The 24,992-nt window shown below is 46.2% G+C and overlaps 7 protein-coding genes across 9 annotated transcripts; 3 read left to right on the plus strand and 4 right to left on the minus strand.

Moving 5' to 3' along the window:
- Positions 1-457: 457 nt before the first annotated feature.
- On the plus strand, positions 458-3,195 carry LOC119563542 (putative ammonium transporter 2). 2 transcript variants are annotated; one of them, XM_037877026.1, is made up of 3 exons: positions 458-903; positions 1,287-1,682; positions 1,957-3,195. In XM_037877026.1, exons 1-3 carry the CDS (start codon positions 482-484, stop codon positions 2,825-2,827), a joined length of 1,689 nt encoding a protein of 562 aa, XP_037732954.1. In that variant the 5' UTR covers positions 458-481; the 3' UTR covers positions 2,828-3,195. The 2 variants fall into 2 exon arrangements, with proteins under 2 accessions (XP_037732954.1, XP_037732955.1); XM_037877027.1 differs by lacking the exon at positions 458-903 and adding an exon at positions 1,120-1,179 and having other exon boundaries at positions 1,957-3,188.
- A 103-nt stretch (positions 3,196-3,298) lies between these two features.
- On the minus strand, positions 3,299-7,346 carry LOC119563541 (heat shock 70 kDa protein cognate 4). The gene is made up of 2 exons (XM_037877025.1): positions 7,190-7,346; positions 3,299-5,539 (listed from the first exon to the last, which is right to left on the minus strand). Exon 2 carries the CDS (start codon positions 5,537-5,539, stop codon positions 3,584-3,586), a length of 1,956 nt encoding a protein of 651 aa, XP_037732953.1. The 5' UTR covers positions 7,190-7,346; the 3' UTR covers positions 3,299-3,583.
- A 557-nt stretch (positions 7,347-7,903) lies between these two features.
- On the plus strand, positions 7,904-17,948 carry LOC119558293 (serine/threonine-protein kinase ATM). The gene is made up of 27 exons (XM_037871687.1): positions 7,904-8,201; positions 8,258-8,366; positions 8,417-8,602; positions 8,658-8,878; positions 8,935-9,279; positions 9,344-10,447; positions 10,508-10,685; positions 10,745-10,914; positions 10,968-11,094; positions 11,152-11,519; positions 11,572-11,834; positions 11,885-12,017; positions 12,072-12,365; positions 12,415-12,688; positions 12,745-13,121; positions 13,179-13,376; positions 13,429-13,576; positions 13,642-14,068; positions 14,132-14,291; positions 14,344-14,856; positions 14,921-15,226; positions 15,285-16,266; positions 16,327-16,494; positions 16,554-16,930; positions 16,991-17,243; positions 17,360-17,614; positions 17,672-17,948. Exons 1-27 carry the CDS (start codon positions 8,001-8,003, stop codon positions 17,854-17,856), a joined length of 8,322 nt encoding a protein of 2,773 aa, XP_037727615.1. The 5' UTR covers positions 7,904-8,000; the 3' UTR covers positions 17,857-17,948.
- Positions 17,949-18,513: 565 nt separating this feature from the next.
- Positions 18,514-19,547, minus strand: LOC119552593. Its single transcript, XM_037862244.1, has 3 exons — positions 19,297-19,547; positions 19,047-19,241; positions 18,514-18,981 (listed from the first exon to the last, which is right to left on the minus strand). The coding sequence occupies exons 1-3, from the start codon at positions 19,515-19,517 to the stop codon at positions 18,600-18,602; spliced, it is 798 nt and encodes a 265-aa protein (XP_037718172.1). The 5' UTR covers positions 19,518-19,547; the 3' UTR covers positions 18,514-18,599.
- A 77-nt stretch (positions 19,548-19,624) lies between these two features.
- LOC119552597 (28S ribosomal protein S10, mitochondrial) lies at positions 19,625-20,522 on the minus strand. Its single transcript, XM_037862258.1, has 3 exons — positions 20,444-20,522; positions 20,157-20,383; positions 19,625-20,083 (listed from the first exon to the last, which is right to left on the minus strand). The coding sequence occupies exons 1-3, from the start codon at positions 20,450-20,452 to the stop codon at positions 19,828-19,830; spliced, it is 492 nt and encodes a 163-aa protein (XP_037718186.1). The 5' UTR covers positions 20,453-20,522; the 3' UTR covers positions 19,625-19,827.
- Positions 20,523-20,816: 294 nt separating this feature from the next.
- LOC119560169 (protein arginine N-methyltransferase 1) lies at positions 20,817-22,818 on the plus strand. The gene is made up of 3 exons (XM_037873531.1): positions 20,817-20,966; positions 21,028-21,865; positions 21,924-22,818. Exons 1-3 carry the CDS (start codon positions 20,945-20,947, stop codon positions 22,615-22,617), a joined length of 1,554 nt encoding a protein of 517 aa, XP_037729459.1. The 5' UTR covers positions 20,817-20,944; the 3' UTR covers positions 22,618-22,818.
- LOC119560179 (chromatin assembly factor 1 p55 subunit) lies at positions 22,699-24,859 on the minus strand. Of its 2 annotated transcripts, none has more exons than XM_037873551.1 (3): positions 24,533-24,859; positions 23,920-24,477; positions 22,699-23,623 (listed from the first exon to the last, which is right to left on the minus strand). In XM_037873551.1, exons 1-3 carry the CDS (start codon positions 24,552-24,554, stop codon positions 22,914-22,916), a joined length of 1,290 nt encoding a protein of 429 aa, XP_037729479.1. In that variant the 5' UTR covers positions 24,555-24,859; the 3' UTR covers positions 22,699-22,913. The 2 variants fall into 2 exon arrangements, with proteins under 2 accessions (XP_037729479.1, XP_037729471.1); XM_037873543.1 differs by having other exon boundaries at positions 23,920-24,480.
- Between the last annotated feature and the right edge of the window lie 133 nt (positions 24,860-24,992).

A 24,992-nucleotide genomic window follows, 5' to 3' on the forward strand; every position in this document is an offset into this window, starting at 1 on the left:
AATACATTCATACGTTCCCCAGTCTTAATCCGTATCCAAAGTTTCTCAATATTTACCTGTAAGGCTTAGCTATTTAAGTTATTTTAAAAAGGTTTAACCGCGAACCAACTAAAGCTTCGCGAGGTCGAAATAGATTTTAATTCATTGACGCATTCTAACCACCTCTCGAATTCCGCCGATTTAAAGTTAAATTCAATAAACGCGCTGAAATGAAATGCGCTCATTAATTTTGCAAAAATGGACTCGGCATGCAATCCAGTGTCAAGTTTAAGCCTTAAAGGGCCCTATGCCACCAACAACAGATTAGTGGGGTCGCGAAAAACACGCACAGCGAATAATCTACGATTGCTGAACGGCGATTAAGTTGCATTTAAATCAAATGCGGGTAATTTGTAACTTTCATGTATTTGTACATTCGGAGTCCGATTTTCTATCTATTTTGGCAGTTGTCGATCGCCCGACTAGCCAAACGGACACGGAAATGAATAACCTCACAGGAACTCACAGTGCACCGAGGAATCACAGCAACTATGTGATTCCCGGCCTGTATGACCTCTCCGTGGAGGATACCAACTGGGTCCTGACCTCCTCCTTTATCATCTTTACCATGCAAACTGGATTTGGTATGCTGGAGTCCGGCTGTGTGAGCATCAAGAACGAGGTGAACATCATGATGAAGAACGTGATCGACATTGTGCTGGGCGGATTCACTTACTGGCTGTTCGGCTATGGAATGAGTTTTGGCCGCGGTCCACTCTCCAATCCATTCATCGCCATCGGGGACTTTCTGCTGGATCCGCCGGTGGGCGATGCCCTGATGGGCCAGATCTTTGCGGCCTTCCTGTTCCAACTGTCGTTCGCCACCACGGCCACAACAATTGTCAGCGGCGCCATGGCTGAACGGTGGGTTTAATACAAATCATATTCTTGATTATCATCACAAGTTGAGTCAATTACACAAATTATTATTAAATTTTCCATATTTAAACTTGGAGCCGACCTCTACTCGGTCTCTGCCGCCACACATACAGTGTGAAACAGCGGTCGGCACATACAAATCGATAAACTCGAACCATTTAAAGACCCAAGTTGATTGATTTATATTGTTTAGAACGACAATTTCGTTTTTTACAAATAGATTATAGGTGTAAATTTAATTATAAGATTCATCTCCAAAAAGTATGCAACAAATAATTGTTCATGAGTAGCGCCTAATTCATTCTTATTTAATAATATATTATTTTAATAATACTTTATGATTAAACATTTTCTTTTTATGCTTCCAGTTGCAACTTCAAGGCATATTGCCTGTTCTCCTTCCTGAACACCGCTGTCTACTGCATTCCCGCTGGTTGGGTGTGGGGCGAGCATGGGTTCCTCAACAAACTGGGAGCAGTGGACATTGCGGGCAGCGGCCCAGTGCATTTGATTGGAGGTGCCTCCGCCTTCGCCTCGGCTGCCATGCTGGGTCCTCGTCTTGGTCGCTACTCCGAGGGATTCGATCCGCTACCACTGGGCAATCCGGTCAATGCCTGCATGGGCCTCTTTGTCCTCTGGTGGGGATGGTTGGCCTTCAACTCGGGCAGCACCTACGGCGTGAGTGGGGCAAAGTGGCAGTACGCGGCCCGAGCGGCGGTTATGACCATGATGGGGTCCTTTGGCGGAGGCTTTACCAGCTCCATGTAAGTTTATAACATCTTATAAATAATCTGAAGGTTTTAGATAGAGCCAAGCTCTGGGTACAATAAGTCATTAGGATAGCAATTCCGATTTACCTAAGCTAAAGTTAAAAGTAGGTCAGGTAGCAATATTAATATCTCTGTAGATAAATTCTTCGATGGTCTGTGGATTTCTGTTTTGAAAAGATTTTCTTCCAAATTTAAAAAAAAATCTAAACGCGAATTCTTGAGGCCGAATGAGTATTATATTTCTAATGAGTTTTGAGTACTCCCATAGTTATTCCTTTTGGCGCCATGGAGGCGGAATGGACATCATGGACCTCATCAATGGGGTCCTTGGCTCTCTTGTGTCCATCACGGCCGGATGCTTCCTGTACCGCGCCTGGGAGGCCCTAGTTATCGGAGCCATCGGATCGCTCCTCTGCGTCCTGGCCATGCCTCTCTTTGATCGCATGGGCGTGGATGATCCGGTGGGCGCCAGTGCCGTGCACGGAGTCTGCGGCATCTGGGGCGTAATAGCCGTGGGACTGTTTGCTGACAACCCCATCCCGCTGGACACGACCAACGGACGCAGTGGCTTGTTCAAAGGAGGCGGCTGGTATCTGCTGGGGATTCAAACGCTGTCGGCGTTCTGCCTGGCCTGCTGGGGCATCTGCTCCACCTTCCTGCTGCTGTTCGTGATCAACAAGATCATACCCATTCGCATGGATCCGCACGAGGAGCTGCTGGGCGCCGACCTCACCGAACACCGGATCCGGCACTCACAAATCGGTTTATCGCGCGCCATCTCAGCCCTGGCGCCCATTAAGGTGGACCTCAAGGACATAGCCGGCATCCAGCCCATTGGCATCAATCCTGGCCACGAGCGGAGCCTCGATCAGTTGCGAGCGGCGGAGGACAAACTGCAGCAGTGGCAATCCTACCTAGAGCAGGTTAGTAATCCGCGGGCCAACCTTAAAATGGACGCCGGCCAGTCGCATGCGGACATTACCTTTAAGCCCAGAACAGCGGGCAACGTCTTTAGCCGGCGAATCCCCGGCAGGAAGAGCATCAGTGGTGGCCTCTACAGACCCAACAACAGCGAGTTACCCGTCATTAGCCAGGTTCCTAGGCTGGAAAATGACCCAAACTTTGCCTGGGTCGATTAGAGCTTTTTTTAATGACAATGTCTTAGTCACACATTCTTAGAGAACTCGTAGCAAAAGTAAAGTGGAAAAAAACACAGCTATAAAACTGATGATAAATCTCTAGAAATTTCTAGAAATTGAAAATTTGTCTTTAGCATTATCGAGCTTTCAAAAATCTAAGTAATTTAGGGAACCGCCTCCATAAACCCACACGAAACAAAAGTACCCATGTTCTAGAAACACAATCTGCTAATCTATGCTTATCAGCCACACCTGTTTGCGAACAATTCAAATATGTTTTACTCTGCACACATGCATCCAGATAAGATAGCACACAAATGTATCCAACAAAAGGCGCACTGAATTAAATTTCCATATTATATGCCGTCCGAAAACCCTGAAAACAAAAGCCATTTTGCGAAATAATAAACTACCAGCTATTGCAATTCTCAAATTAATTTATTGAATTCAAGTACAAGCAAATATTGTTTTGATGATCGATCGATGACAATAATATAATATATATTATTATGGAGCAGTGTTTGGTTTTGTTCTAGTATGAATTTATAATTTATATAAATGATTATCGGGAGCAGTTGTCGTTTGACCCGTTTGTTGAGTTGAGGGTGTTGTTTTTGTTTTATGTTTGGCGAGTTTCTAATTTAGAATCCAAGTTTTGTTTAAGCAACTCTTTAACTGTGTTTGGTTGTTGGTAATTCGTTTGGAGAACTGTTACTGTATGGTTGCGTTTTGGGGGGAGGTGGGTTGGTGAATGATTTAGTCGACCTCCTCGATGGTGGGGCCAGCACCGCCGGCTCCGGAAGCAGCTCCGGGTCCAGCAGCTCCAGGCATGCCTCCGGGACCGCCGGGCATGCCACCGGGAGCACCACCGGCGCTCTGGTACAGCTTGGTGATGATCGGGTTGCACACACCCTCCAGCTCCTTCTGGCGGTGCTCGTACTCCTCCTTATCGGCCAGCTGGTTGGCATCCAGCCACTTGATCGTCTCGTTGCACTTGTCCAGGATGACGGTGCGGTCAGAGTCCGAGATCTTGGTCTTCAGGTTGTCCTCGTCGAGGGTGGCCTTCATGTTGAAGCAGTACGACTCCAGACCGTTCTTGGCGGAGATGGTCTCCTTCTGCTTCTCATCCTCGTTGCGGTACTTCTCGGCCTCGTTGACCATGCGCTCAATGTCCTCCTTGGACAGACGTCCCTTGTCGTTGGTGATGGTGATCTTGTTCTCCTTGTTGGTCGAACGCTCCAGGGCAGTCACGTTCAGGATGCCGTTGGCGTCGATGTCGAAGGTGACCTCGATCTGGGGAACGCCACGGGGTGCGGGAGGAATGCCCGACAGCTCGAACTTGCCGAGCAGGTTGTTGTCCTTGGTCATGGCACGCTCACCCTCGTACACCTGGATCAGCACACCGGGCTGGTTGTCAGAGTAGGTGGTGAAGGTCTGGGTCTGCTTGGTCGGGATGGTGGTGTTGCGCTTGATCAGCACGCTCATCACACCTCCGGCGGTCTCGATACCCAGCGACAGAGGAGTCACATCGAGCAGCAGCAGATCCTGCACCTCCTGCGACTTGTCGCCGTGCAGAATGGCAGCCTGGACGGCAGCACCGTAGGCCACAGCCTCATCGGGGTTGATGGACTTGTTCAGCTCCTTGCCGTTGAACAGATCCTGCAGCAGGCGCTGCACCTTGGGGATACGGGTGGAGCCACCGACCAGCACAATGTCGTGGATGACCGACTTGTCCAGCTTGGCGTCGCGCAGAGCCTTCTCCACGGGGTCCATGGTGCTACGGAACAGATCGGCGTTCAGCTCCTCGAAACGAGCACGGGTAATCGAGGTGTAGAAGTCGGTGCCCTCGAACAGAGAGTCGATCTCAATGCTGGCCTGGGTGGAGGACGACAGGGTACGCTTTGCACGCTCGCAGGCGGTGCGCAGACGACGCAGGGCACGCTTGTTGGTGGTCAGATCCTTCTTGTGCTTGCGCTTGAACTCCTGCACGAAGTGGGTGACCAGACGGTTGTCGAAATCCTCACCACCCAGATGCGTGTCTCCGGCCGTGGACTTGACCTCGAAGATGCCGTCATCGATCGACAGGATGGACACATCGAAGGTGCCGCCGCCCAGATCGAAGATGAGCACGTTGCGCTCTCCAACGGCCTTCTTGTCCAGACCGTAGGCGATAGCCGCGGCGGTGGGCTCGTTGATGATACGCAGCACGTTCAGGCCGGCGATGGTTCCGGCATCCTTGGTAGCCTGACGCTGAGAGTCGTTGAAGTAGGCCGGCACGGTGATGACCGCGTTGGTCACAGTCTTGCCCAGGTAGGCCTCGGCGGTCTCCTTCATCTTGGTGAGCACCATGGAGGAGATCTCCTCGGGGAAGAAGGTCTTCTTCTCGTCCTTGTAGGTCACCTCGATCTTGGGCTTGCCATCGGCGCTGACCACCTCGAAGGGCCAGTGCTTCATGTCCGACTGCACAGCGGAGTCCTCGAACTTGCGGCCAATCAAACGCTTGGCATCGAAGATCGTCTGGGTCGGGTTCATCGCCACCTGGTTCTTGGCGGCATCGCCGATCAGACGCTCCGTATCGGTGAAGGCAACATAGGATGGAGTGGTACGATTACCCTGGTCGTTGGCGATGATCTCGACCTTGCCATGCTGGAACACTCCCACGCACGAGTAGGTGGTGCCCAAATCAATACCAACAGCAGGAGCTTTAGACATCTGGAATGGATTATAATAATGGGCGTTACGATTAGTTATTTGTTTTTTCTCGATTTTTATACAAATATATAAAACTGTGCTCAAAACAATAGAAAATTTGCCAAAGTGAGAAAAGATTGTGAAGGGCGACAGCTGTTTTTGAATAGATAGATGGGAAATATATGGATGGCTACGATGGGAATTGTGTAGAACAAATTTGTACAGAGAAAAAAAAATTATACAAAATTATTTCATGCAGTATGTAAAAAGTGAATAAGACAAACTATTCAATATATTAAAACTATAATTACTGTTATGTGACCTATTGACCTAAGAACTAAAGGTCATGGGAATCTATTTTTCCTGTATATTAAGGGGTTGCTAAATACGTTCTCATAACAACCAAGGAAAAGTAGTACACATTTTTGTTTCCTTCTTTAACCGCCATCTTATTTCGCCTTTTTCAGACAGAATTTCGTTTTATCATGCCTTTTACGCAGCATGTTCGTCTCAAACGGGTTGCCGAAATTGGCGAATCACGAGCTATGACTAATGCCAGCCATCGGGAGAGTTTGCTCATAAAAACGGCAAGATCAATGCCGGATCGTATCGGATGGGAGAGAATTATAAATGGCGGCCGCACAGCTGCCACCACTTTTTTGCGAAGTGCGCAAAAAAAAAAACTTAAGAAACCGCATGGACAAAGACGAAAATTCTGGAATGCTAAAAACGCAAACACACGCGTACGCACACATGCTTAGGCATGAAACCACGCTGCCGAGCCAGGTCATTTTGGAGGGTGTTTCGTGCGGTGCGTGCGAAAGGGACAACTATTGTGTTGATGGCCCGATTCGTATGCATGAGTTTTACCCGCTTACAAACACACACTTGCCCGCACTTTGGATGCCGGTTGGCAACGTGTGTTTTTTCTGGCTAAATATAATTGAAAAACCCGCATAGGTATAAATTTATGGATGTTAATTGGCTATTTATAAATCTCATGTTTATCTGACTCAGCTGTCTGGGTGGGAATCTAGCATGTTTTTAAAGTTTTTTGAGGTTCTGATTGAGTATGTATACACTTGCAAAAGTATGTGTGTGCGCGTCGAAGAAGCCGCACGTTTTTCCCACTGGAATATTCCAGCAAAAACTCAATGACACTCGAAACAAATTTGCAATTAAGATGAGTAATTTGGACATTGATTATTGGGAACACAAAAAAAATAAACAGCAATGTCAAGACACCCGATGGATGACGCAAGTTTTCTCTACACGCGCGCACACATTTATGGCATCTTTTGTTGCAGTGTGAGTGTGAAGCGGCATATTTTCCAGTGGAATATTCCAGATAAGCGCAATCACGTTTTCACCTTTAATATGCAATTAGTCAGAATTCAGCGATCTAGTTTCCAGACTATTCAGCTGGCTAATTACGCTGCATGTTTATAAGTACTCGAAAATGTACAAATGCAATTATAAAAGTGAATGAGTGTGCGTGGAAGCGTTACTCATTGAGGTCGAAAGTTCGAGAAGTTTCGCTTAGTATGCAAGTATTGATTAAATAGTAAAGAGCTACGAAAAACACGTGGTTAAGATGAAAACCCTTTACTGGCAAATTGAATTGAGATGCACTTTTTACAACAAATAAATTATTTGTAAATAAAAGCTTACCTTGTGTGTTGTTTGTTAGAACGTACTAAAATATAACCGTTTAATTGCTACTTCACTTTTAATCTGCCGCACCTTCGATCAAACTGGCTGGCGTTTTATTTCAAATACACCGATAGAAATGTGCGGATGCCTTTTATAGAGGTTGCTAAGTGTGACCAGGTGGCGAAATCGCTTAACCTCTAAATGCTCGGACAACCACAAATTCCCGCTAAAAATTGAGAGTTCACCCTAATGAGCTGTTCCAACAGAGCACCATCTTTACTGGATGGTTAACAAAATAATGAGGGGACTCTGTTGTTAAATGTTCAACACAAAATTTTACTAGATGTGGGAAATTCTCGTGTTGACCTTGTAACATTTCTCGAGCCTAAAAACTTGTACTAACGTAGTTTTTATTTTTAAGAACTGTCTAAATGGGGCAAGGAATAAATGGTTTTTCGAGTATACAACAATAACCAAATTCATCAACGATTCATTAACTAACAAGGCAGTGCTTAATTAAAAAAATAAAATTAATAAAATGTATCACAAATGTTTTAAATTTTTAATTTCTTAATTTTATTTTGTAGAATGATCACTGCAGAGGTTGCTCATTCCCAGTTGGAAAAAAGGTGGTGTGCAAAGGCTATCACCAGAAATTCGAAAACATCACACAGGTAAGTAGTTCGCACTGCTTAACTTTACTCGCGGTATTATTTGGCGCTCTATCTGCGGTCACTCTAAGTTCAATTTGAGACTTAATTTATGTTTAGTTCAAAATAATTGTTAGAATTAAACTTGTGTAGCCAGCAAGTGATGCCCGGCTGTCAGAATGAGTGGACTGCTGAACGATATCCAGCGCATCATCGGCGAGCTGCAGTCCGGGAAGCCAGCCAGCCGAACCAAGGGCGTTGAGCAGCTGGACGAAAAGCTCTCCAACTGCAGGGAGGATCTAAATATCTTATTTCTAAGCAAAAGATGTGATTTGTCTTGGACCCAAGTCTTTGAAGCGTCGAAAGAGGCTCTCTTCAAGGTATAAATACCTTTAACCCTAAATATGTCAGATTAAGAATATTACCATGATCACAGCACGCTGGCTCCCTGGAGGATGCCAATGAAAAGTCCTACAAGACATTGGCGGGAAAAAACTATTTGTATGACAATGTTATTGAGAAGATCACCCAATTCAATTTGGAAGGTAACCCCTGGGAACTTTAAATGTTCGCCAAGCTAATTTGTGCTCCCCAGCTGGAATGCAGACCGCCGGGAATGGACACTTTCTGGCCAAGACAAGCATCTTCAATGCATTCGAGGAGGGCATCAAGATGCGGGTGGTGGTAAAGTTCTTTGGAGACCGGATTCTCAGCCTGCTGGATAGGGCCCTCTACTCCTCGACCAGCTATGTGCGTGATTTGAAGATTAATGAGTACAGCCGTAAGGGAATCCTTTCCTAAATAGTCACTCCACTTCACTTGACTTGCTTTTTCAGGCATCCTCTCCTACCTTTTTGAGTTGAATGTGGAAAAGGATGAGGCCCTGCGCACCAGGATATTGAAATGCATCACTAAGACTGTCACTTTGGCCAAGGATCGGGTTCAACTGCATGTAGATCTTGTTGAATATTTGCCTGAGCTAAGCAATTTTGCACGCTCTGCAAATGCAGCCAGAAAAGTAGAGATTGTTCGACTCTATTTAATATTCGCCTCAGAGGTGGGACACGGAATCGAACTGTAGATCATGCCTAATACTTTTCCATATCCATCCAGCTCTCTGTTAATTACCATCACCAACTGAGCATTCATGCTCAGGAGATTCTGCCCAAACTATGCGAGTTCCACGATGAGGATGTTTACCGGGACGACACCAGAAATCTATTTTTCCAGTGCGTCACAAAGTCGCTGCATTCGTTATATCCCAAGTTGGACATGTGTGATTTTAATACTCTCGGTGTGCCTATTCAGGAAAAGTGGACGCAAACTCTGTTGCGGCTAAAATCTATAGTCTACGTGGAGATACGCAAGAATTCTTTGGCCCGCTACAAGACCGCACAACTGAGCAATGACAAATTCTCAGAGCCCTTTATCAAGATGTCCGCCTTGGTCATGTACATCGTAAGCTCAATTCTGTGTTAAATGGAATTATATATAAAATTAAGAGATTATTTGATTCCTTTAGGTTCTATGGCACGTAGAGACGAAAAAGAAGGATGAAAATGGAGAAGGCGATGCGCCGAAAAAGGTCCCGAAGCCTGCCGATAGAATGGATATTATATTTGGCCTGATCGACAAAAAAGACACACTCTTCAATGACGTCTGGTTTGCCATCTTTGCAGAGCTTCTCCAGCTGAGCGGCGTGCTCCTGAATGTGGCCAACTATCAGCAGGCGCTGACCACAGTGGCTGAAATAATGCCAGTGTACGGAAATGCCAGAAATCTGCGGAACCTTCGTTTATGCCTGACGAGTATTCTGAGCAAAGAACAGGAGCTTTTACAATCGAAATCCATTAACGAGGATTTTCTGGTCGACCTATGGAATCAGATGGTGAACCATCTGATCTCAGAGACCACCACCAACAGTGAAGAGATCAAGGAAAAGCAATTGGTGCTACAGATGCTGATTAGACACAAAAAACTGAATCAAAAGATGGCCAGCACTCTGCTGCACAACATCACCACCAATGAGATGTTAAAGCGCAACGAATGCTTTGCGACAATTCGCGAGATCTTCATTCATGCAGACAAATGTGGTCAGGATAAGGCCTCCGCGGATCTAGAGCCTATCATAGCGTGGGCCTATGGCAGTGGGGACCGAAACAACACCGCGCAGTTGATACACAATATAGCCAGTATAGATTCCCGGCTTCAGGCTGATACGTTTGCCATCAGTATCATTAACTTTCTAGACGAGCAGCAGCTGGAGGAGATCTCCCGTCCATCACCTTTGACTGTTCCCGTTGAACAGAATCTCTTGGCCTACAAGTACAACAAGCAACTGATCTGTTTGGACAAGGACTACGCTGCTCCCTTTATGTCAATCACTCAGCTGCAGAGCGAAACGAAGAATTGTTTGTTTCAAAGCAATTATGATTGCTTAATGCGCGGCCTAAACTTTCAGATAGCTAAGGAAAACCATCCCTCTGCTATACTGAAGAATCTGAACAGTCTGTTAAAATTGGCCTGCACAATGGAAAGGCTTTTGTATTACAAGGTTTTTAATGCAGATAACTTTACTACCTGCCCCCTGATCAAACGAATTGGTCTGTATCTGAGCCACATTGAGGTGGGTAGAAATGGGATTACATTTCTATATAAAGCCGTTGTTCTATAATACCTGATTTAGTTTCAGTACAAGGCGAACAGCCCTGAGATGCTTGATGAAAGCGATTTGCGTGAGATATTGCGCCTAGAAATCGATGTACTTGAAGTATTCAGAACGAATTTGGTTCTACTTAATTATTTGGAAAGGCAACCCCTGGAGATGTTTCTTGAATTCGTTGGCGCTGCTTTAAAGCTGCATTGTAATGAAGTTTAAGATTAGTAATTTTTTCTATAAAAGTAAGAGTTACCTATTTTTTAGGCATGCAGAGGGAGCGATCTGAAAATGCTGATCATATGACAATTACCGCTCAGTGCCTTAATATTTTGGCTGGCCTTTGTGCCTGCAGTTCGCATCGGGATGAAGCATTTGAGCACATATCCAAAGTGACAATGCGGTGGCTTCCCCCAGATGTGCTCATTGTAGCCAAGGTGAATTAAATGTCAAAAAACAATGAAAAGAAATTTTAAAACTCTTTTTAAAGATGTTGTGCAGCTGCCAGACCGTTTCTGATGCATCCAGCATTTGGTTAGTGAACAAACTGAAGACTCTTTTTCAGAATCATCATCAGGACTTGGATGTTATTGACAAAGTGGTTGATCATATGCCCAGTGAGCTGAGATTAAAACTGTTGTAGAACCTATCCTAATGACTTCATTTCTTTCTAGCGATTTTCTACTTTGTATGCAAAATGGAGCATCACTTGGACGACATGCTCATGGCACTTAATTCGTTATTAAGGATTGCTCTTAAGAAGTCCTACACTTCCAACTTAACAGCAAAAATTGTGAGTTGTGTGGGATTGATTGCTAAGCGCTGTCCGGACATTTACCTGCTGGAGAACTTTACTGTGATATGCAAGTCCACTGCTAAATTCATCACAATGCCCACTTTGGAAGTGCGCTTTGCCACACTCTTCACGTTCACCATTCTTTTGGAAACGAACTGTGTAACTAGCGATGCCATTGGCCACTCACAGACTCACTGGGATTTCTGCCAGGAGCTCTACGAGAGCATCGAGTTCAAGAAGCTGACGGTGGGCAAGGCGGTCTTATCTTTATCTTTATTAAAACATTTCTTATATCTAGTTCAACAATGAGGATTCTGCTCAGAACAGCAATGCGTTAATTGTTCAAATGCTTATTGCCTTTTTTCTGCGCAGTTCGTTCCACCAGGAGATTGCGCTGAAGGAGCTACTGCACCAATGCGCCCTGCACAGGCCAAGCGAAAGTGAATTTGTTTCCCTGCAAAGCATTGTTCCCGGCTATGGACAAACTTTGCGCGATCTTATACGACCATTTGCCGGCGTCCTTCTACACAAGTGGAGCTCCCAACGCTGGCCCATTTCCAAGTGAGATAATTTAACGAATTCGAGGAAAGTTATATATTTCTCTCCTCCAGGTTTCCTTATTATCTGTGTTATGCACGAAAGAGCGAATTCCGCAGTGTTCATGCTAATGAAATTATGGCTTATACCTACCTCTATGGAAAAACAGAGGATATAGAAAAATGTAGTAAATCAATCAGCGAGGATGTAAGATCATAAGAAGATTTCTTTGAATTAATAATACGATTGTGGTTTTTCTAGGTGGCCCTTCCCATTGTGGCATCATTTTTGCTGCCCAAGAGCAGCTGCTGCAGCGAAAGCGAGGGCAAGGACTTTAGAGATCATCACCAGGTGTTGTTGGAGAACCTTAGTTACTCCCAATTGAATGCCACAGATGTGGATCTTAATGTGGACACCCTTTGCTGTGTGGTCAGCTTGCTGCACGATCCACAGGAGATGATGAGATTGTTTGGTTCCATTGCGCCGTGCAGCAGAAGTCGCAGTTGGTATAGCCTGTCCAAGGAGTCGCTCTTCAATTGCCTTAATTGGCATATTGTAAGTATTTGGAAGGGCGTTTGAAATGTGCTAATTCATTTTTTACCAGGACCCCAAAAAGACTTCATCTGGGGACAGTCGACTCCAGTCCATGACCACGCTTCAAATCAAACATTCTCGTATACTGGTTGATTTATTTGGGCGCTTGAAGGCAAATTGCTTCACGGCCACTTTTTCGGATCAGGCTTTGCGAGAGGTTTTCCTCTATTGCGTGATGGCAGATGCTGTCTACGATGCGGCACTTGAGAATGAAATCACCGTCACCCAGTGTTCCTACTTTGTTCGTGATATTTGGTTCTTCGTGGTTCGGTTTCTGTTGCACAGTGAGTTCAAAAAAGTGGGAAATCTTATGTTATAACTAAGATCTAACTCATTTCAGCCAATTTTAGCCGGGTCCAGATGTCTGTTCTGAACTTCCTGCAACTCTTGCTGAATAAACCCAGCTTTGCCTTGCCTGATTTTCTAAGTCACATGGGAGAGATAGCTAAACTTTTGAGTAGTTTTCAAATAGACTGTGGAGCGAAAGCAGTGAAAGAAAAGGCCAGTGCATTAGTAATGCAAATTTTGGAATCAAACAAGAACCGGATCAACCTAAATTCATTTCTGGAAGAGACCACGGATTGTGAGTTTCTCAAGCCCCTGCGAGAAGAATACAAATCCAATCTGCCCAACATTGATAAGGCGGATGTGGCCAGTTATCTGCGCTCATTTCTGTCAAGTCCCACCGCAGAAAGATTGCGAGATCTAAGGGAATATGTGAGTTAAAAACAGCTGCATTTGGTATTTTGAATAACATTTCCTTTCCTCTAAAAGATTGCCGAGCACAAGGACAAGTTGCAAGAAAACGAAAAGCTACTATTTAAGCTTATCAACAAGCTCATTCAGATGACACGGGATTCGCATAAGAAGTCGAGCAGTCTAGATGCCCTTAAGTGCCTGGCTCAAATTGGACCGCTAAAACTATCTAAGGTTTCTTACTATTTTCAAACTGACTTCGAATCGTTTGAAGAGGTTAGTATGAAAAGGTTCATCCTGTCATTACTTAATTTAATTTTTTATGCAGTCAAAAGATGAGCCTATGGAAGTGTTTTTGAGCGTTATCTGCGATTTCTTGGACAAATCATTATTCCAGTTCGATCCCAAAACTCATACGGATCTTGTGTTAGTAACTATTCAGGTGGTTAATAGTAAACCTGGAGCTAATATTATTGGTAACTACATTTATACAATAATTTAATGAATACAATTATACAATTAACATGTATATACGTTATAGATCGCTATAAGAATCTACAGATCTTTCTGGACAAGTCTACGAAATCTAGTTTCCTGAATTCCTATAAGCAAATTCCTCGCATTGATTGGTTGTCGATACTTAAAGCCACGCAAGGCTTAAACTACGAGTCTTGGATGTGCATCTTTGTATCAAAAGCGTTTCAAGAGTGCGGCTGGAAAGGATTTGATGATCTGGCTGCCAAGTCGTTTGCCTTTGCCAAGACCTGCCTACAGCCGTTCATCAAATTACTACTGGAAAACAAAGGAAGTCATCTAGAGAGTCTGTGCCGAATGTTGGATTACTTTTTTGAAAGTTTCGCCAGCTCGATGTTGCAGAATTCGCCTAATTCTAAGGAGATATTTCACAACAAAAGAGCCATAAAGAGGTTTTTGCACATCTGCGAGTCCATACGGATCGTCAATGAATGGTAAGCAAATTTAACTAAACATTTTAAAGAATAAGTGAATAACATTTGATTTGTTTTATCCAGGAGCATTCCCATAAATCTGAGCAATGTGGTCATGGCTAGCAATCGTTGTCAGGCCTATTTCCTGAGCATTATGTACCTGGAGCTCTGGGCCTGCGCAGCGAGTCCTATAGATAGAGCCAATCTCTTCGACAACGAATCGTTTCAGGCTGATGCAAAAAAGGTGGGTAATAAAATGTCTTAATTGTTCCAAAGCTAAGACGAACTCTTTGCAGGCCTACGAATCGATTGGCTGTCTGGATGCCTTCCCGGGGTTTGTCAATCCCATGCGCTCACGTTTGGATTTCCTAGGCCAGAGTAGCAGTCTTTCCACCATTCTGTTGGAGTCGGATCATCTGGACAGGGCCAGCGGTCAACTCTGCGTGGACATAATGAAGGGCAACGGTTTGTGGTCGTTTGCCAAACTTCAGCAGCATCAGAACGTAGAGCCAGATTATGAGATCTTCTGGCGCCTTGGACAGTGGGATTCTCTAACGGATCCAAAGCACCAGCAAGTCCAGACGGGAGTTAGAACATCGCTGAATCTGGAGCAGGAGTTCAAGCGTCATCATTTCGTGGCGCTGAGGAGCATTGGGCAGCGAGAGGAGGAGAACAGCTTGTCAGCCATCGACATGGCCTATAGCTGTGTGCGCGACATTTTGATGGAGATCAGCATGGAGTGCCTGCAGGGTGTGTACAAGTACCTGACTTGGCTGTGCTCCCTCCAGCAAGCAGAGGACTTCTGTCAGGTGAAGGTTTTTGGCGGAGTACTCGTTTCCCCTTACTGATTATTGGCATATATGCATACCTCAGATCCAATTCGGCACCCAACTGGATTCTGCCCAGATGACCCAACTGTTTGGCAAATGGCAAACGGAATTGGAGCTCAAGTACGGCAATTTCTCCTGCAAGGAATACGTTATCGCACATCAGATTGCTCTGTTCAAGATGGCGGGAACCAGAGCAAGTCGTAGAATGCAAGAATTCTACCAAAAGAATCCAATGGACACGTATTTACTCAAAGGAATTGGGGAGTGCAAAAGTGCTGGCAAGTTAAACCTGGCAGCCAAGTACATTGTTACCCTGCGAGAGCTTCCCAACATCAGAGAGCCCACAAAGGTTAACTAATTCTATTCTTTTTCTATACATTTTAAGACCTTCTTATATCCTCTTTCAGATAAGCGTTTTGTTGGAAGACGCCGAGGTGAATCTGAAGATGGGCAACCAGCAGATAGCCAAGGCCATCCTGGAGTATGTGACCAACAAAAATGAGTTTGTCTACTGTGTCCAGCGAGTTCCGGCGCTGCGTACGCAGGGCGAGTTCCTCCTGGACTGCAATGCCGAGACTTTAAGTTATGTCCAGACCCACAACTTTGATAATTCCCTAAAGCTGATCGATGACTTTGTGCTGCACCGCAAGACGCTGAGCGAAAAGTATCGGGACATCTTCGAGTGGCAGCAGCTGGATGCCTTCGCCAGTAAGCACCGGACGGCTGCCTATGCTGCGATGGCAAAGTATGCTGATCGGGAGTACCAGCAGCTATACGACTACCGGCACTCCCAGGAATACCAAACGTTGCAGGACATCATCGAGCAGAACCGCCAGGCGGCGGAGAAGGTCACCCAGCGCGAGAACCAGGACCGGCGCGTCATTTCTGTCCAGATGAAGCGTTACGCCAGCTTGGACGAGCGTCAGCTAAAGCACATAGAAGAGAAGCTAACCCAGCATCTTTGTCTGGCTTTGCGCAACCATATGGCGTACTGTCGCCTGGACAGCGGCTTTTCCAGCGCCGCCATTTACCGCATTATCTCGCTATGGTTCACCAATGCCACCAATGAGCAGCTGCAGCAGACCATCAAAGAGGAAATCCTCACGGTGCCCAGTTATAAATTTATTTGTGCTGCCAACCAACTGACCGCTCGGCTCAACTCCAAAAACATGGGCCTGCTCAAGGGGCTGATGGACCTTCTGGTGCACTGTGGCCAGGATCATCCGCATCACACGTTCTACCAGCTGTATCCGCTTGTCTTTGCCCACCTGGATGGTGAGAATAGCAATACGGAGCGGTCAGGGGTTGCTCGTAAAATTATTGCCAAGATATGCGAAAAGAATGCCGCAGCGGCTGAATGCAGCAAGCAGCTGGAATCGCTGCTGCCAGGTAGAGGGACATGGATTATTTCACTTTTATCTTTTTCAATTTTTCTCCTTTTCCTTGCAGCCCTTATAACATTTGCCAACGAAGGCAAGACGGACAATAATCAGCAGGTCTCGGATTCCGTGCGCCTGAAGCAATTCGAGAAGGTAAGGCGCTGGCGGAATTTGAACGCTGTGCACTGCCCCACCCTTGAGTTGCACGTCATGCCCAACAAGGAGTACAATATAGCAAGTATGTTGGAAAACCACAGGATAATAGTTTACCATTGGATAACCAAATCGCTCACACAGGCATCGTCAAGTGGAACAATGGCATAACACAATGTGGTGGACTAAATGCGCCTGTGAAAATTATGTGCGTATGCTCTGATGGGCAGACGCGGGCGCAACTGGTCAAAGGAAAGGACGATCTGCGGCAGGATGCTGTGATGCAGCAGGTATTCGGGATTGTTAACGAGCTGCTCAACCAGGACTCTGAGTTTATCGAACGCAAACTGAAGCTGCGCACCTACAAGGTCACTCCGCTCTCAATGCGCAGTGGCATCCTGGAGTGGTGCACAAACTCGACTCCGGTGGGTCACTACCTGGTTGTGGAAGGCAAAGGAGGTGCTCATGCGCGATATCGTCCAAACGACTGGAATAACAGCAGGTGCCGCAAGTTAGCTGCGGTGCGTCTTATATAAAAATTTGACCATTTCGACATGTTTAAATATATTAAATATTTGCAGGACCATCTGAAGCTCTCCAAGGAGGCTCGATATGGCATCTACCAGCGTATATGCGAGAATATAAAGCCCGTTTTCCACTACTTTCTGCTGGAGAAGTTCCCCATACCGGGCGTGTGGTTCGAGCGGCGATTGGCTTACACCAATAGCGTGGCCACCACCTCGATGGTGGGCTACGTCCTAGGACTTGGCGACCGCCACACGCAAAATATCCTTATAGACCAGCAGACAGCGGAAGTCATTCATATTGATTTTGGTAAGTGCCACATTTTAAAATGATAAATAAAAGAAAACGGAGAGCTTTGGATTTGACTTATACATACCTTTGATTTGATATGCAAGTAGATAATATTGTTTTGGTTAATTGTACAGGTATTGCCTTTGAGCAGGGCAAAATCCAGACCACTCCTGAGACCGTTCCCTTCCGGCTGACGCGAGATATTGTGGCACCGATGGGAATCTGTGGGACGAAAGGAGTCTTTGCCAAGTCCTGCGAGGCCACCATGCACATCCTGCGAAGGTATAAGGCAGTCTTTACCACCGTACTTGAGGTTCTGCTCTACGATCCCCTCTTTATATGGGGGGTGCTGGAAAAGAAGAAATCAAGCCAGTCATCACAGCAATCTAGTGAGTCAATGTTGTTTTTAACCAAGACATTTTGTATTAACATGGCGATTGTTTCAGGCGAGGAATCGGTTAACTTAGTGGCGCAACGTGCCCTGCTCCTGGTGCAAAACAAACTGGAGGGCAGAGAGGCCGGCACCCTTGGCGACTCAAATGTGGAGGCTCAGGTGGAGCGATTGATAAACGAAGCCACGCTACCGAGCAATCTCTGCATGCTTTTCCCGGGCTGGGACCCGCAGCTTTAGGCCTAAGATTGTACATACATCACATTTACCACCAGTTTACCACTTGAATATAAGGTTTCTACGATTTTGTATTAAACTTTTTGGGTTTTTAATCTGATTGTATACACACATGGCTTTGCGTACATTGCTCAATAGTTGTTTGTTCTGACACGTCTTTTTGCTATCAAGGGGGGAAACGCCCAAGTGGTATACATTATCTTTGCTACTGGAGACTTTTAATCTGGCATTCGAAAAAGCTGTTCAATATTTAGGGAATGTCAGTTTTCAGCGCTTTATGTCCAAGTACAGGATTACAATAAATGAAGAATAAAGCCTAAATATTTTGCAAGGTCCCGAAAAGCACGAGCCCGCTGCTAGATTCCAGCCTTCTTGTTTTTTATAATCCGGCATATCAGTCATAAATCAATAAACGGTTATAAAAATAACGCTTATCGAGACCCCACAGCGATTATTCGCTATTAACAAGTAGCGAACGCCTTGTGCAAAAGCGCTATCGGGAATTCCAGAGCTGATAACGTATTTGAATGCAAATGGGCTTTTGATAGTTCAATGAGGATGTTGTTACCGACTTATCCTTATCACAATGATAAGTAAACACGACTGAAACGTCAAACGGTCTATAAATCCTTTCACTTTAAGTGCACTCCCATTATTATCTATTATTCTAAACGTACATATATTTCTTAGGCTAAATTTAAATAGTGGTTTATATAAGATTATGGGTATTTCATCACATTTCAGTCTTAGATGCTTGGGTTGGCCCCAAGTTTACAGTCGGGCTTCACGCCCTCAAAGATGGGTGCACTTTCCTCGCCGCCGCCTCCACCAGCTATGATTTGGATAATATCCGTCAGCGAGTACTGACTCAAGAAATTGTTAACAAGCGTCTGCACTTTGGTGACTACCGTGCCCTGTCCATAGTCCCAGATGTCGGCGAGCAGCTCCACGCCCATTTCGTTGATCAGAGCATGGATAAATTCGGTGACACGTTCTTCCTCCATCAAGTTGTCAAAGTTGATCCATAGATTTCCCAATTTTAACTCAATCTGCAGGGAACTTATGCTCAAAGGCGACACAGTTCTCAAACGGAAAGAAATAAGGATGGAAAAGTTCGTGATGGAGGTTCTAAGGGCACAGAGTATTATATAAGAGAGTTGCTATAGGATTGGATTCCAAAAGTTCCTCCTTACTCGGCATTGCCATCGCCGGCCAGGTTGAGAATGTAGGCCAGTGATCCTTTGGCGGTGTACAAGGACTCGAAGTGCGTGAGTGGGAAGGTGACGTTAATGGTGTTCTTCAAGCCAGGCACCACGTTCAAACTGAGCACAGGGACATCGAAATCGGACAAACCGTGCAATTGGAAATTGTCAATGGACCCAATAAAGCTGAAAGCGGAAGAATTAAGTATCTCTCCGTGAACAGATGCTAGCCAATGCTTACTCCACCAGGTAATTATTGTTAACCTCTGTCTCGGCAGGACCCAGCTGCAGTGGATCCAAGGCGGGCAGACCCAGATTTGGGATGGGGTGGCACATGCGCATGCGGAACTCATTGAGAAACTCCAGGATCGTAGATTCGTAAATGCAGGCCGCGGGCGCCAAGCAAGCGTAGAGGATGGCTGTGGCCAGCAGGACCTGAGAAGTGTATTGCGCCCGCTGCATTCTGCTGATTACCGATTCGCTTCCGTTCGGCTTGGAGTAGCTACTGGGGACCCAGCGCGCGCCCGCCCCGATTTTGTTTGCGCACTCTTCAAGTGGATTCCAATGTGTGTGTCAAGATACGATGTTTATTTCAATATTTTGCAAAACACTTATCTTCACTAATCGCGGACGGGGCCCCGATTTCGGCCGATTAATGTGGAGGGTTAATGTACCGATTGGCGGTGCCTCCACACGCTTATCAGCCTAATCTCAAGCTCCTGCTGAAACTATTAATAACTACGGGCTGCTGGTCTTCAGGTTTTGGTATTGGTTACACCTGCTCCGGCGGCTGACGCAGATGCTCCGGGATCTGCTGCAGCTCCGTCCTGGAAGCCTGCAGCGCTACGCCCTCGGGCAGGTTGCGTTCAATGTACTCCAGGAAGGTGTCCAGCGTGGAGCCCGTCAGCTTGTGGAAGTTCATGTAGCGGAAGTGGGTTCGCACCTCGTACTGCACGCGATGCTTCTTGTAGATGTGTACCGACTTCAGGAGTGTCATCCGCTCGTGGTGCGCCTTGCGGGGTGACCAACTAAAGAGGGATTGGTATTATATTTATTAGTAATCCCTTCTAGAAGTCGAATAGAGTGCGGCCCCTCTCTTACCACTTGCCCTTCTCAATGCCCAAGTGCTCGGCGGCCGTGGTGGCGAACCAGGTGTAGCTCTTGAGGACCGCCGGATCAATCCCTCGCAGCTCAATCTCCAGCTTGCTGTAGAGTTTATCCGGTTCTGGAGATGGGGTCGCAGGTGAAAGATTGGTCTGTGTGCCGGAACTTGTGGTCGCTGCGGACAGCGCCCGAACTGGTTGAGCCCAGCGGAGAGTCTTCAGCGCCTGGGAATACAAGTATACATGTTTTATTCCTGTTTTCTTTAATAAATTGGGCTTAAATACCTGCAACATATTTTTATTTACAACTAGAATTATGCAAGTGCGCTCACCGCTCTAATAAACCTAACGCCTTTTTTAAAAATACTGAAAATACCATATAATTTGAGGTATTTGTGATGCACCTTACATACCCGGTAATAATAGCAATTCTTGATTAAATAATATATAATTCATTTGTCAATGACATTGGAGCAATGGAGCAATATATGAGTTTTCATTTTATCCCAATACTTAGGTAAACAAATAATACAATGCTTTTTAAATATATTTTAACAATTTGATCCATGTTTCAAGTTCAAAATATATGCTCTTCCATACCCTGTAAAAATACTTATTAAATATACCATTCGCGTTAATACATTTTTCCTCTTGAAATTCCGCACGTGCTGGCGCCGCTAAAAAGTGTGATAATTTAGTAAACGCTTTTAAACTTGTGGCCATTGCCTACGTATTTTATTTTGTGACTCCAAAAGCAGGACTAAAGGAGTTGTAAGCAAAGTCAGCATGAAAGACACCGAGGTCAAAGGTGAGATTCCGTGAAAGCTGTGAATTTCAGATGATTACTTATTTGTCCCATCACATTGCAGAAAACTCCAAGGAGGAGGAGCCCCAGAAGGAGGCACCAGAGGAGCCCGCCAATTCCAGCTCCGACGAGGATGAGTACGATGATATAGATGATGACGAGGACGAGCCAATGGATGAGGGCGATGAGCCGACTACTTGTCTGTTCTGCACCGAAACATCTCCGAGTATATCGACTGCCATTGATCACCTGGACGCTCGGCACAAGGTCAATCTCTCGCAGCTTCAGCGGAAATTCCAAATGGACCAGTATTCGTTCATCAAACTAATAAACTACATAAGAGCCAACAAGATCACTGCCGAGCAGTTGATCTCCGCGGAACAGGCGCTGTGGCAGGACGAGAAGTACCTCAAGCCCGGCGAGTATGAGCCCTGGCTGTGCTACGACTATGAAGTCCTCAAGACAGACGCCACTCCGGCCCAGGCCACGGTGCCCGAGCTGCAGCAGCGGATTTCAGAGCAATCCCAATTGCTGCAACAGGCCAACGAGGACATGGAGCGCATGCGCAACGACTACAAGCAGCTGCTGCAGAAGGTGCATGGCGACGGCGAACCCAAGAGTTCCAGCAATCCAGTACCACGGAACAACGCCAGCCTGGACAATGAGTACTTCAAAAGCTACTCCCACTTTGGCATCCACCACGAAATGCTGAGCGACAAGGTGCGCACCAGCACCTATCGCGCGTCCCTGCTCCAAAATGAGGCAACTGTTCGAGGCAAGACAGTACTGGATGTGGGCTGCGGCACGGGAATCCTCTCCATCTTCGCCTCCCAGGCCGGTGCAGCACGCGTCGTCGGTATAGACAACTCTGAAATTATTTACACGGCCATGGACATCATCAGGTAAATAGCCACGCCCATCTCTATATGATTAGAGTTTCATTCATGTTCTTAACTCCAGGAAAAACAAGGTTGAGAATGTTCAACTGATTAAGGGACGATTGGAGGACACTGATCTGCCTGAGGCCAAATACGACATCATAATTTCCGAATGGATGGGCTATTTTCTGCTGTACGAGTCTATGCTGGACAGCATTATCTATGCCCGCGAGCATCACCTTAACCCCAATGGCATAATCTTGCCCAGCCGCTGCACCCTTAGCCTTTTGGGGTATGGAAACGACACGCTCTATGCCGAGCAAGTGGAGTTCTGGTCTGACGTTTACGGGGTAGATATGAGCTGTCTACAAAAACGTTCTATAGAGGAGCCACTCATGGAGGTGGTGGACGCAGAGTTTATGCTAACGGATCCCGAACAGATAGCGAACTTTGACATAATGACCGTCGATCTGAACTATCCCAACTTCAGTCATCAGTTCAGCTTGAAGGTCACGAAGGCGGGTCGCTTGTCTGCCTTTGTGGGCTATTTTGACACGCTCTTTGAACTGCCCTCCACCGTCACATTCAGCACATCACCAACTGCGACGCCCACCCATTGGAAGCAGACGGTATTCTTTATTGACCAGCCGCAATCTGTGAAGGTGGGAGACGTCATCAGTGGGAAAATCACGTCGAGAAGGCATAAAGAAGATGTCAGGGCACTCAGTGTGGATATAGAAGTATTTAGTAAAAAACACAAATACATGGTAGTTTAATCGAATATAATTTAATAAATTACGATGGACACCTTTGAGATTCTAAATGGATTCCCTTTTCCAAGCAAGATAACTAAAGTCTGGGTTTTCAAATCGTTTTTAATTAAAGATTCGTAGATCGTACGTTCTGCTGACAAATGAGAGCTTAATTAAGTTTTAAAAATATGTAAATATATATAAATTAAAATGAGTACCCACTGCCATTTAGGTTGGATAGCTGGACATCGGGCACGGCCAAAACATAATCGGTTTTCAGTTGCAGTTTGGGGTGTTTAAAGGGACGCGGAACAGATGCTTTAAGCGGTGTTGGTTTCCAGTTCGGAAGCGGGAATCTCTGGCTCCTCATCGTTGTAGACATTCTCGGCCATCTGCCACACTTGCATGATGTTGTCCTCGGACACAGAGCAGATGATCCACGGCTCGTTGGGGTTCCAGGAGAAATCACTGATCTTGGCCGTGTGGCCGCCGTGAATGAATAGCAGCTCGGGCGGTCCATCCTCAGCATCCTCCGAGCTCTGCTCCTCGCCGATCTTGGACAGATCCCAAACGTGCAGGCGCCGGTCAGTGCCGGAGGAGGCGAGAATGGTCTCGTTGTGCGGGGACCACTGCACCTGGAAGATCTCGTCCTTGTGCGACTCGAAGGAATGTAGTTTTAGCTTGAGATTACGCAGATCCCACAGAGCCACGGTCTTGTCGGCAGAGCCGGTGGCCAGGATGAACTCCGAATAGGGATTGAAGCTCAAGCAGTTGACCTCGGCCGTGTGGGCGTCCACCGTGTGCGAGGGCTTTGAGGTGTTGTTGTTGCGCGTATCCCAGATCATCAGCTTCTGGTCGTCAGCCACCGAGCCGAACAGAGACTCGTGGAGCAGATGCCAGGCCACGTCCTCTACGACAGCGGTGTGTCCGGTGAAGATGTTCTTGGCATCAATCACGCGGTGCTCCTTGGGCGTGGCATTGATGTCCCACAAGCAGATGGTGTGATCATCGGAGGCCGACAACAAGTAGCCTGTAAAGGTAAAAACAAGTAAGGATTAGTATTAAAAGTTGAATTTGTAGGAAGATAACTTATAAAGCAGAATTCTAGCAGTATGAACAATATCTTTGTTCATTTGAGAGTGCTAGATTTAATATTTATAAGTATGTAATTGTTATGTATCCTAGATTCTATGGATCTTTTGATATCATACATGTTTGAAAATTTAAAATCTGTAACTAAAAAAGTATATTTTATCGAACAATCGTTTCTTTCTGTGTATATAATTGTGTTCAATAGTGATAAAGTTAGTACAGCTACGCACTCACCATTGAGGTTGGGATTCCACGAGAGACCGTAGCCCTCCTTCTGGTGACCCCGTAGCCGCAGATCGGGTTGGCACTCGCCGGAAGGCTCCGGCTTGCTAGGGTGCTTCGTGTAGTCGAACACCAGGACATCGCTCGACGGCGTCTTGGTGGCGATCACACAGGCATTCTGGGGCATGTAGCGCGCCCGGTTGACCTCGCCCTCGTGGTTGATCTTGATCTCGATCTCGATCTTGCCACACACCGATCCGAAACCGCCGAACTCGCCCTTTTCGTTGTCATAGTGCGATCCATCGAACTGGGCATCCTCGCTGGGCAGCTGGACGCTGGCGATGAGGAGGTGGTTCTGCTCGTCGGATGTGTGTGTGCCCAGGATGAGGCGGTGCACCGAGTAGTCCTTGCCGTCCTGCTTGGTCACGTCCGGCAGCCACTGGGCGGTCAGCGAGGGCCACTCGAGGGCGTGCGTCATGACCAGGTCGTACAGGAACGGCGTGTTCTTCTTCCAGATCTTGTACTCCTCGTTGATCACGCGCTCCTCGACGGCGTCGTCAAAGGATTCCGCTGCTAAAGGACGCCGGTTACACACTGCGCTAATTAACTCCTAGCTGGGACTTACCATTGTCGCTGCGATCCACCATTTCGAGGCTTCTGGGCACGCAATTCCTCAGTCTGCGTCTAAAGTAGGCAGCCGAAAAATTCGGGCGCCAAAACAAAAGCCGAAGCGGCAAAACGTGTGCACGGAAACTAATGTAACCCGCTACGGATTACAAGCTTTCGCAGCCGACAATTGACTAGAAGTCAAAGAGGTATGAATTTGAACAATTTCTGGCCGGTTACACACACTTTTAACGGCGTAACGTCAGCGCTAAATGGGAAATGGCTAATTTCCTTCTTTTTTTTTTTGCAAGCGCGTCGTTGCTGATAGAGATGCAATGCAAACGATTACCGGCAGGACTGCCATATTCGATAGCGATAACGATAGCAAAGTCACGGTAGGAACAGATACTGTGACTGCATGGTATTTTGGTATTTTAAATACTTTTTTTACAAGTGGGTTTTTAATAAAGAAATTCAGG

The sequence above is a fragment of the Drosophila subpulchrella genome, chromosome 3R (genome assembly GCF_014743375.2).
Source record: "Drosophila subpulchrella strain 33 F10 #4 breed RU33 chromosome 3R, RU_Dsub_v1.1 Primary Assembly, whole genome shotgun sequence".
Taxonomy (NCBI): domain Eukaryota; kingdom Metazoa; phylum Arthropoda; class Insecta; order Diptera; family Drosophilidae; genus Drosophila; species Drosophila subpulchrella.